The sequence below is a fragment of the Aristolochia californica genome, unplaced genomic scaffold, assembly GCF_029961685.1.
Source record: "Aristolochia californica isolate CCGP_79_NKW_82.1479 unplaced genomic scaffold, dmAriCali1.0.hap1 SCAF_10, whole genome shotgun sequence".
NCBI classification, from domain to species: Eukaryota; Viridiplantae; Streptophyta; class Magnoliopsida; order Piperales; family Aristolochiaceae; genus Aristolochia; species Aristolochia californica.
The window spans coordinates 5775497-5787608 of record NW_027181771.1 but is presented as its reverse complement, the minus strand read 5'-3'; the positions used below and the strand labels follow the sequence as shown (position 1 = coordinate 5787608).

Sequence of the window (12112 nt, the reverse complement as noted above, 5' to 3'; positions counted from 1 at the left end):
TCTTTCCTTCTATGTTGAACATGCCAACTTGCATGCCACCTTTAACTTTCCTTTTTGTTTGAGAGATTTTAGGCAAGATGATCCAAGAAATAAGTCAACCATGGGAGGTTTGAATTATTTCTTGATTCAAGATCTTCTTCCACAAAAAAAAAGGTCTCGGTAGCTTGTAACCAAATCAACAACTACAACCAAACCCACAACTCAAAACACTCAATCAGATCAATGAGCTTCGATTATGTAAATCGTTGAGCTTGTTCACACATATTTTTCAAGCAACCAAATCAAATTTTATGCACAAGAGCAGCAACATAACCGAGCTTGGTTAATTGAACCAGAATTTGAAAACCAAGTATAAATATGCCATGAAAGAGTTACCACCAAAGCAAAAGAAATAACTTTCAAGCTTTTTATCTGGATTAAACCAGAATTAACATCCCTTGCTCAACTTTTAGAGATCAAATCCTCAATACCAATGACATTGGAGAGAAAAAAAAAAATAACAAGGATGAAAAACTTATCTTGGCGTTGCCTAATTCTTACTTATTCAAAAATACTCCACATGAGGCTTGATAATCTTAATCAATATCTTAATGTCGGGATCCTAAAAATATTGCTTTGATACTATGTTGGATTTAGGATACCATGACAAGGTCTTCGACTAAGGTGGTGAGAGATGAGAGGAAGAAGAAGAAGAAGAGAAGAAAGGAAAGGAAGAGAGAAGAAAAGAGAGAAAGAGACAGACGACTAGAAAGAGATGGAGAGAGAGAACTTGGGAGAGGAGAGAAAGACTAGGGACGAATTTGAGAGAAGAGAGGAGACTTAATGATCTACCCCTTGCTTTGAGCCTCTATTTATAGTTTATGAAAGAAGATTACACTGACTACAATGCCATTAGGGTTACAAGATCTCAAAAGGAAAAGACATAAGTAGACATACATCATCTTCTTTAATACTCACTTGTGTTATCCTTATGAGAAGTTCATTAAATTACACTTTGTGCCACCACCTTGATGTGGGTAAGTTATTTACCTTAATTCCACTTGAGGTGTCTTCCAACAGATAAGTCCTAAAATAATTGAACAACTAAACATAAAGAGAATGTTGAATTTCTGGAAAAGAGAAAAACTTCGTTGATTTGTTGTAATTTGAGTACATGATCTCCTATTTATAATAGAGGAAAGTAATAGAGTCCTAAAGTACCCTTGTCCCAATTACACCCAAAGTCTAACACTTAAAGATAAGTCCTAGCATAATTAAATAACTCGACATAAATTGAAGAGTAACATAACTAAAACACCTTTAAACTGAGACTCTTGTAAAACTCCACTATATTAATTCTGGCTCTGTGAGACTTCTTACTATGAGAGTCATGTAAGTGTCTTCCATATCTTCTCTTTAACACCCCCCTCAACTTGGAGTTTATAACTTCATCTTGCAATGAAAGGATTCTTGGTCTTCAATTTTCCTTGCAGTACAAACTTCATCTTTTGTTCTTCCCATTTCTTGAATATTTTTGTCACATAAAAATTACCACAACATGTGGAATAAAATAGATTTATCTTATACTTCTTCTTCTCTTTCTCTCCCTCAAGCTGAAAGGTATCGGTGTAATCCCATCTTGAAACAAAAACATAATTGTATTTATTATCTCCTCCATCAAGGTGTCTTGAGGATAAGAACTCAATCGAACACAGACTTTCAAAAAATAAGATGGGTTATGTATGTATAATTTTTTTTGAAACCAACCTCATAGGATTTCAAATAAAAGTAGTGATTATAATCACTAATAAGGATAATGCATCTCACTCAAAGGAAGGCGATAAAAACCCACTTAAGGGTACTCATAAAAAAATCTCAATGGACTTAAAACACTCATATGTATATAAAAAGATAAACCAACCAAAGAAACACACAAGAGGTTGGCCCAAAGGGATATGCGAGAGTAAAAAAATGATGGTAGGATAAAGGTAACCGATAAAAAGGGGTATGTGGAAAATTTGTAATTTGGCCGAATTGAGTACTATTTCTTCTATGGCCAGCGAATCTTCCAAGATCAATATCTCCCTATAGAAAACTCAGATTGAGAATTAGTTGAGTAGGTAATAAAATATAATTATAGATCTTTCTTTGGATATATAATTATCCCTGTAAAGTCTCATTCTTGATGGCATATTACGGCTTGAAAGTAGAAGTTTTCTACTGTTGCTCGAACTTCTCTTGCAGTCTAACCTTTGCTGCTTCAAATATCGATTTCTCTTTGTACAAAACTCTGATTGCCAAAATTCTTTTTGCATTGGAAATTAGACTAGAATATATTTCCCAAAATATAAAATTTTCTATATGAAAAGTTCTGTATGGAGGTGAGAATGCCAATAAACTAATGGGTATCAAAACTAAAAAGAGAGAGAAAAAGATAAATATGAACCTAAACTACTAGATATGATAAATAAAAAAAGGATCACATTATATCTATGGGATGACAGAGTCAACTCATAGAACCCACTCTGATACCATGTTAAATTTCTGGAAAAGAGAAAAACTTCATTGACTTGCTGTATTCTGAGTACATGAGCCCCTATTTATAATAGAGGAATGTAATAGGGTCCAATTACAATTGAAGTACCATTGTCCCAATTACACCCAAATTCTAACACTTAAAAGTCAACATAAATAGAAGACTAATATAACTAAAACACCTTTAAATTGAGACTCTTCTGTGAGACTCCACCATATTAATTTTGGCTCTGTGAGATTTCTTACCATGAGAGTCATGTAAGAGCTGTCCATATCTTCTTTTCAATAGAGAAAACTAGTATAACTAAAACACCTTTAACTGAGACTCTTTTGTGAAACTTCTGTAAGACTCCGCCATATCAATTCTAGCTCTGTGAGAGTCATGTAAGATTTTTCCATATCTGTTCTTCAACATAAACCTTATGTTATTTTCAAGAGATTGTTTGTGTTCATGCTCTTATGTTTTATATTCCAAATTATTTAAACTTTTACAATGAAATTTACAATCGCTAGGAAAATATCAAATTGAAAATCAGTAATGAGTCACACCACGTTCCTACATAAACTACAATATGATCAACAACACGATATATATCAAAATTAATTCAATTAATGCTAACTAAATGGAAGTTTTGAATTTGAAAATAATGTTACACCAAGTTCCTAGGTGAACTACAACATGACTAGGACCACTATTTATATCAAAATTAATTCAAGTGATGCTAATTGAATGAAAGTTTTGAATTTGAAGATAATAGTTCAAATGAGGAAGTAATAAAAACTTCTATTACTTTTGAAAACTATTCATCAAATATGAAAATTAAAGGGAGAATACTTAGTTCTTTTGATAGGCATACGCCCACCTATTGCCCAACAGTTTAAAATTGGATCTTACTTGGGTTGGATCCTTACTGGGGGTCCACATGTAGGACGCCCAAAGTCGTAACTTACGTATGAAGCTTACGTATGAAGCTTTAAGGGCTTCCACGTCCACGATACCGCGTGAATAACACGTCGACGATCATTGGAAGGGTCTTCCTGAAGAAAGTTGAATACTGCAAATAGAAGGGGAAAATTTTCCAAGACGATCAAATCACTCCTGCAAAAAATTTCGTCGAATTCTTCGTTTACAGAGAAGACATCAACAGCATGAGTTTTCTTTTCGGAAAGCGAAAAACCCCTGCTGGTATTTTTCTTTCTTTTCTGCGTCGAGGATGCAAGTCCTGTAAATTTTTCTTCTAACTTAAGGAAATTCCCGGAAGAATTTTAATTTATAACTTCAAACTTCTACTATAAAATTTTTGTATTGATCTAGGTCGATTCACCCTGTTGGTCATTTATCTTTTAGTTACTGTCTTTGACAAAATTTAACTGGAAAAGGATGTTATTTCCTCATGTTTAAACTAATTATGTTCAATTTATGTTTTTTACCCGAATTGGGATATTTGTGTTATGCCAGAAACTTTTTTAGGGAGTTGATTATATGCTAAGCGTCGAATTGGGAAATTGCATCGAACCCCTGTCGCAGTAGTTCTCAATCAGGGTGTTTCTGATAAATGGGATTTGATTTTCCTATTTTCTTATTTGATTTGGACATTGGTTCGATTCTATATACACAGAATTTCAAGTCGTATATTTTGGCTATCCATCCAAATTTCCGCCCTCAAAAGTTTAACGCTGCTATTTCACTTCCCAGTGCCACTGTCTTATTGTCTTTTTGTTGTTTCATTGCAGAGCTTCTGCGGGAGAATAAGCGGATGCTAGACAAATCAATTAGAGAAATAGAAAGGGAGAGACAAGGACTACAGACACAAGAGAAGAAACTTATTGTAGAGATTAAAAAATCTGCAAAGCAAGGACAGATGGTACGTTAATTTTTCTTATCCAAGCATTAGGTTCTTTCTCTGGTGTAGCATGTTTTCTTTGTTGAAATGCTCTATTGCATACCCTATCATGTAGGCGTCTATGTATTGGAATCTGTTGTTTTCATGTTTTGCTGTCTAGGTGGTTAAATGTGCATTAGGTTGTTGAATAAGTGTGTTAAAATTCTTAAAATCTGAAAAAGGAAAGCAGAATACTGGGAGATTCTGAAGCGATTTTTTTTTTTTTTTTTTTTTTGGAAAAGCGATATAAGATTATATATCTAGAATATGGTACCATTAAGGTCTCAAGGAGCCATAAAGGTAGCAGACAAGCAGGTCTATGGTAGTCAAACCCAAAGTTGACTGGAGGTTTTAGATGCGGCTAACCATCTTTGGCAAGATAGTACATTACTGGAGTGAATGCTTCGAATTTCTTTACCAAAACAGAGATTTCTTGAATTGTTTTTAGAGAGAGGAAAATGGAAGAGAAAAGAGGCAGATAGGAGTAGGAGACGACAAGATAAGGTGAAGACAGAAAATTTTCTCTCCAACATTTTATTTCTTTATCTTAGCACAGAAACAGAGTTCTACAAATATAGTAAAGTGTGTGCTTTCAACTATCATAGTAATTTCAATGTAGGTGTAATTATTGTATGATCAGTGATAGAATGTTAGAATTACCATTTTGAACTCTGCAATCAGTTCTAAAGCTTGGCCCTTCCAGTAAATTCCTTGAAGTGCTGATTGTCTAGGTTGAAACTGGAAGTTTCTATTAGTATCACTTTAGTGATGGCAGTTGAGTGAGTTTTCAATAGACAGTGTAAAGCTAACAAAACCTCCAGCAGCTCCTCAAGGTCTTCTAACAGAAAAAGATATTGAAGTTGACTTTTCACACTCAGGGATTTGCAGTGGTTTAATGGGAACTGAAGAACATGAAGATGCAGGACAAACACCTCAAGGAATGAGAAACCTCCTTAAAGAATACAAAGATGTATTTCCTGAAGAATTACCTTTCGAGTTGCAACCAATGCGAGACGTTCAACTCAAAATTGACTTGTCTGCATCAAAAGATGAGTCCTAAAAAACATGTAGAACTTCCTAGAAAAGTGGATGAGCTTTTTGAGAAAGGTTACATTCGCCCTAGTCTTAGCCTTTGGGTGTACCATCCTTGCTTGTGCAAAAGAAGGTACGTGGAGAATGTGCATCACTAGCCAAGCAATCAACAAAATAACTGATAAATATAGATTCCTGTTCCAAAGACTTGAAGATATGTTGGAGCAATTGCATGGGTCCTGTGTTTTTAAAAAAAATATACCATCACATCCTTATCAAGCTTGAAGGTGAATGGAAAAGTGCATGCAAGACAAGACAGGGTTATATGAGTGGTTGGTAATGTCTTATGGCCTCCAATGTGCTGTCAACTTCTATGAGGGCAATGACGCAGTTCTTGCAACCTTTTGCGAACAATTTTGTTTCAATCAACTATGGTGTTACACTTCTTTATAGTACTTACCCAAACACTCATATAAGCCATTTGCGTGAATGATTTGCTGCTTTACAAATGCCCAGGTACTTCAGCAATTTACAGAAGTGTTTTTTCATGACAAGAAAAGTGATCTTTCTTGGATACGAGGTTTCTGGAGGTTTACACATTGATGCTTTAAAAGTTAAAGCAATTGTACTCAAAACTTTGACTGAACCTGAAGTTTTCATGATGTAACTTCATCCTGTCATTGATTATCAAGGATTTCAGATTTATTGGCACTTTGACAGATTGTTTAAAGACTAAAGACAAGTTCCAGTGGACACCAGAAGCACAAGCTGCCTTTGAGATAATCAAGCAGAAACTCTCTGCCTGTTCTGCTACTGTCCTTACCTAATTTTAATCTTTTATTTGAGTTGGAGTGTGATGTGTCTAAAGTGGCTATTGGTGCTGTCTCAACTCTACTACAAAAGCCTGTTAAGTTTATTGAAAACCTCACAGGGCGACTATTGAAATACTGTACCTAAGTTGTTGAACCTCACAGGGCGACAATTGAAATACTGTACCTAAGTTGTTGAACCTCACAGGGCGACTACTTGGTTCAAAAAGCATATGTGACATTCCTGAAATGAAGCATTAAAGCATCTCAAATTCACAGGTTAAATTGAGTGCATGCTAATGGGCTGGATTACCAAAAAAAAAATATATTTACCTTGAAACACAAAGCTACACAAAGCTGGAGAACAAAACAATGTGGCCAACTCTGATGCTAAACGTTGGTGCAGCTCTGGAGAACAAAACAAGGTGGCCAGCGCACTTAGTAGAAAAAAACTCTGATACCAAATGGTGGTGCTTGAAGGATGAATAGAAAATAATAGTATCAAGTTTGCACTTGGGCGTTATTGAAAACAAGTTATAATCTGTTTACACTAGATTTATGATTTCCCCTTAGATAGGATTTGCAGAGTCACTTGCTAGGTTACTTCCAATAAAGAAAAGAAAACACAAAATAACTTTATTGGTTCTTAAAACAAGATAAGATGCCTTGTACATGGACTGGGCTTAGCTATTTATATTCTCCTCCTATAGAAATTTGACTTAGGATTTCACCATAACTCTTAACTTGCTTAAGGATTTTGCTTACGTAATTAGAAAAGTACAACTCTTTTAGAAGCTATTAATATAGGAATCTCCTAATATAACCAAAGGACTTGGGTAAAACTGGGAAACATTTATCAAAAGAAACTATTACAAAGTAGGAAAGCCCCCATACAAAAATATGTGAAATAGGAAACTCACAAAGTGCAAAGTAAAGATTCTATTCTAAACAGAAACTTCCTGGAAAAGACACTTACTAGTAAAAACAACTTTAACTAGGAAACTGCTAAAAATAGAAAGGACATAAATTAGGAAACTCCAACAATTGTAAGAAGTATGCTTATGGTGCCAAATGCTTCTTCTGCTATTCTAGCAGAGATGTTTTGCATGAGTTTGACTCTTTTTAATTTCTTCTTTTTTCTCTGCTAGATCAATGTGTTTATGCATTAAGTAACAAACTAATGCTGCATCGTTTATTCTCTCGACAACCCTAGCCTATGGCCTCATCCCAGTCCAGCCCCATGATGGGTTCTCTTTCCAACTCTATGACTGCCTTGCACAGTTAACCCAATGCTCCCTCTCCTTTTCCGATTCCTCTCTCTATATTGCTGCAGATTGGAGATGAAAGGGAAGTCCTCCCCTTCCTTTGGCTCTACCTGCTAGTGGAGAGAGATGGAAATGGTGGGGGTGGGAGGGGCTTCCCCGCCCTTCCTCTCTTCTTGTCTTTTATTGTAAAAGCGAAAAAAAAAAAAAAAGAATAGAGGTCACTGAAAATGAGTAGAATTGAAACTCTTCTTTGAACACCTTGAATTAATGGGTTTGCAGGGGCAACATTGATGAAGGGGATAATATAAGTGGAGAGATCAAAAGAAGGTTAACTGAAGTAATAAGTGATAGCTGCAAATAAATTACTAAACTATTACAATTGAAAATAAACTTTATTTGATCAGAATGATTGTACTTTATTAACAGTGTAGAATAATATTTGATTTAAGCTTTTGTAAGAAGAGGTCTGATTAGAGAAGAGAGGTAGGGTTGGTGTGAAAAGAAGAATCAGGAGAGAATAGGATAATCTATGACCCATCTCTCTTATTTATTCATTAAGTGGTTTGGGAAAGTAAATTACAAAAATACCCCTGACAGTACCCTTTTTTCTTCTTAAACATAAGTTTTCTTCCTAAAATACCCCTCATTAAAAGTTATCCTCTCAAACACTAACTTAACACTATAATTACATAAAATAACACTCAAATGATGGAAGTAATAAATGAGAGCTGCATTGATATTATTTAAGATGAAAAACCTATTTCAAAACATTGATACTCTCAAGAATCGAAGAGACCATCTCTTTTCTTTTCTTTAAAAAATAACAATGTCTCAAGCAAAAGACGTGGTTTTTTTATCTATTGCATATTAATATTTACCCATATATGTTACTTCTAAAATAAAGTTTATATGGTTATAATAATAATATTGTGGACATTATTGTGATAATACATTACAGTGAGGGTCATCTATACCATCCCCCTTGTTTCCATGCTGTAATTAAACGATTTTTGATTGGTGAATTTGAAAACACCTTGTGGGACAAAATACTTACCCCTTCTCAGCTTCAATAAGGGTGGGTTCCCCCATGCTAGGCCAGAACCTGCCCTTGTGAAGGGAACAATGCTTGGAGGTGAATGCTAGTACCCTGGAGGGTTAGGAGCATGAGGATGAATCCACTCGACGATAGGTTTTTAATTGATTACCTAGTTGGTGAAGCAATACCTTACCAAGGCAATTATTTTTGGCTAGTCTGTGAGGATGATCAGCGGCAATGAGACTAAGACATGGCATTAACTTCTACAGAGTGCAGTCGGAAGCTGGTGGCTGTAATGAGCTGTCTGGGTTATAGTTGATTCCTGAGCCATCAGGGCCAACCATTGCCTGTATAATTTGCCTTGTTTTGACCAAGAGTCTGGGGGACAAGCTCCCCCAGACTTTGTTTGAGATCTAGAGTATCATCCGTACTGTACATAACTTATAGGACAACCTTTTTGCCCTCATCACCTGGCCAGAATGTATAGATATAGAGAATGTTCCTCTGAAGCACCTTTTTCATTCTAATCTTGGCCGAAAAACCAGAGGTTTAGGCTGCCCACTCCCCTCCCCTCACCCATCATGTGATAATCCACGACTTTCGGTGCAATTATGTTGGGCCCTTTGACACAGTCACTACGTGGTTTTTGTGGGATTTAGGAGGTCATAGGTGTCACCTTGTGTCCAAGTCTCAGTGGGGATGAGTGTGTTACTCTCTCTCTCTCTTATGGCAACAGTTATCAGGTGCGGCTCATTTCTACTTGGACGCTCTTGAAAAGGCCCACTTCTCAGCTCACCTACGTACCTTATCTATTACTTTAGGCTGGCCCTCCTATACAATGCCAATTAAACATTCATCTGGCTTAAGTCTCTCTCTCTCTCTCTCTCTCTCATGGCAATAATTATCAGGTGAGGCTCATTTCGGCATCCGTTTTTTGCTTGGACACTCCTCTTTTTCGCTCACCTAAGTACCTTGTGAATTACTTCGAGCTGGGCCTCCTACATGATGCCAATTACACATTCATCTGGCTTTGGCCGATGTCGTTAAAACAGGGCTTTTAGGATTCCCATTTATTGGTGACTTTGCACTCTGGAAGTTATCTGGTAACTTCATAGCCTTTTTGTGGTGATTTTCTTTGATGGAATGATAATATATGACCTTGTTCAGTTTTACGTGCGGATCAGTCAACATGGCAGCACTATGGCTTCAACTGCTTAGAAGAGTCTACTTATCATTTTCTTGCCTTCAGTTTCTCTTAAAAAGTGCTTTATTTTACCAGATATCAACTATGTATTATGTTGCATTTCTTTCCTCACTATAATAGCTTGCTTTTGTGATTTTTGAAAGTCTCTTGCATCATGTGGTACTAGCTCAAGCAGTGTGTAATTAATACATTATTTTTAAATTTTGATGTCAGGATGTAATATGTGAAGCTTGGTTCTCCTCTCTTAGAGTGGGTCAAGAATTTAATGAAATGTGTATTGGAAGATAAACATACTGCTGCTGAGAAGGCGAAGACTTAATTGACCTGAATATGTTTACAATGATGGGAGTAGATGACAAGTTATAGATGCACTGAATTTTATATTACAATCATGCATGGTGTATGGACTGTGGTTGCTAGTGGTTTGGGAGTGAAAGCAGTATCATCTTGATCTTTATTTGATTTTCGTGCATGCATTCTGCTTCAGGGAGCTGTAAAGGTGATGGCCAAAGACCTTATCAGAACCAGGCACCAGATAACAAAGTTTTATGCATTGAAATCACAACTCCAGGGGGTATCTCTTCGTATCCAGGTAAACTGTCAGTCCTGCATCATGTCTCACCCATGATTTCAATTCGTTTATTTCTGTAGTATGCTATTGATTCCTTATCAATCATATAAAATTGCCAAAAGGATATATTTCTGCCAACTTCTGTGGCTTATGAAAAGGCAACTTGTAAGGTTAGAAGTGACATTGTGTGCACTGCTCAGTACTATTTACATGTGCTTTGATATCACATGTATGATGCTCTGGGTTAATATCTTTCTGTAATTGTTTGCATTGAGAATGGGTGTTTCTCATATGCAGACTCTGAAATCAACACAAGCAATGGGCGAGGCTATGAAAGGTGTCACCAAAGCCATGGGACAGATGAATAGGCAGATGAATTTACCTGCCTTACAGAAAATAATGATGGAGTTTGAGAGACAAAATGAGAAGATGGAAATGGTAACCGAGGTTATGGGAGATGCCATTGATGATGCTTTGGAAGGAGATGAGGAAGAAGCAGAAACAGAAGAGCTTGTGAGCCAGGTTCTTGATGAGATTGGGATTGATATTGATTCTCAGGTGAACATATTCATTTGATTAAAGTGTCATGACTATTCGTATCACTTTGTTGTTTTTAACAATTTTTTCTAAGAGGCATCTTACTGAGCTTCTAGCTTATTTATGCAGCTTCTTAAGGCACCCTCATCTGCAGTGGCGGCACCATCTGCAACAGGTAAGGTTGCTCAAGCTGAAACGACAGGCAATGACGATGGTGGGATAGATACAGACTTACAGGCAAGGTTAGATAATCTGAGGAAAATGTAAAGCTTTTTCTTGTAATTACTCCTGTTTTTATTCAAAGACTTTCAACTACAGGTTTGAAAAAAAAAAAAAAAAAAAAAAGATTCAAAGAATGTTTGATATCAGTAATCCAAATTTCTGTTGTTGATTATGGTTTTTGTTCTGCTTTTGTAAAATTCTCTTGGGGTCTTTATATATGTATGATTGAGAAATTAATATTCATGTGAATATAAGAGTAGTTTAAGCTCAAGGTGTTTGGATCTTTGCACAAAATATGCTGTGGGGTTTTAGTTGTTGTTTTCTCTTGGTGCGTGATAGAAGTTTTTACAGGAAATTGGGTCTTTTCTGATTTGCGTTGGTTTGAACATCTCATCCTGTACCTGCCTAACTAAATCCTGGAAGACTAATCTTTAAATTTCATGTTGGTTCGTGGAGAAAGACTTGATGTTTTTCTCCTGTTTGGATGCTTATGAAAATACGAAAGAAAATAAAAGAGAAATATGGTTTCTCTTGTTCGGATACGCAAGGAAAATATGGTTTATCATGTTGGACAAGAAAAAAAATTAATATTTTTAAAAAATTTAATGATTAAAATTATATAGAACTAAAATATCTTTTAAGTATTAAAATATTATTGATAGACTATTAAAATCAATATTATCAATAGTTTTATTTATAAATTCATTATAAATAAAGATACTATGATTTATTATTTCTGTGACTTTAAATTTAAGATAATATTTTTGTCTTTTTATATTATAAAGAATTATATTTTAATAATTTAAATTTGAATGTTTTTTGAAACTATGATAAAAAATTTCTCTTATTTCTCTTTCTGTTCTTTCTCTCCAAATTCGTTGGTTTTTTAGAGAAAGTCCATTGACTAAATGAGAAACTAAGTTACTCTCCTACATGAAAAGATTTTTTTTTCTTTTTTTTTCTTTTTTTTTTTTCTTCTTTTCTATAGTTTTCTACAGATTGACTGGAAATTTAACTTTATCTGGACAACTTTGTACAT

The 12112-nt window shown here is 35.3% G+C and overlaps 1 protein-coding gene across 1 annotated transcript; it reads left to right on the top strand.

Annotated features, from left to right (window-relative positions):
- The first annotated feature begins 3533 nt into the window (after positions 1-3533).
- On the top strand, positions 3534-11625 carry LOC137940864 (vacuolar protein sorting-associated protein 2 homolog 1). Its single transcript, XM_068785985.1, has 5 exons — positions 3534-3700; positions 4249-4379; positions 10231-10335; positions 10612-10872; positions 10981-11625. The coding sequence occupies exons 1-5, from the start codon at positions 3664-3666 to the stop codon at positions 11116-11118; spliced, it is 672 nt and encodes a 223-aa protein (XP_068642086.1). The 5' UTR covers positions 3534-3663; the 3' UTR covers positions 11119-11625.
- The last annotated feature ends 487 nt before the right edge of the window (positions 11626-12112 follow it).

What these genes read in the sequence shown, in the direction of transcription:
- LOC137940864 (XM_068785985.1), top strand. Translation starts at nt 3,664, where the DNA reads ATGAGTTTTCTTTTCGGAAAGCGAAAAACCCCTGCTG. An exon ending in GGGTATCTCTTCGTATCCAG is followed by an intron (nt 10,336 to 10,611) that starts GTAAACTGTCAG and finishes TCTCATATGCAG; the next exon opens with ACTCTGAAATCAACACAAGC. An exon ending in GGATTGATATTGATTCTCAG is followed by an intron (nt 10,873 to 10,980) that starts GTGAACATATTC and finishes TTATTTATGCAG; the next exon opens with CTTCTTAAGGCACCCTCATC.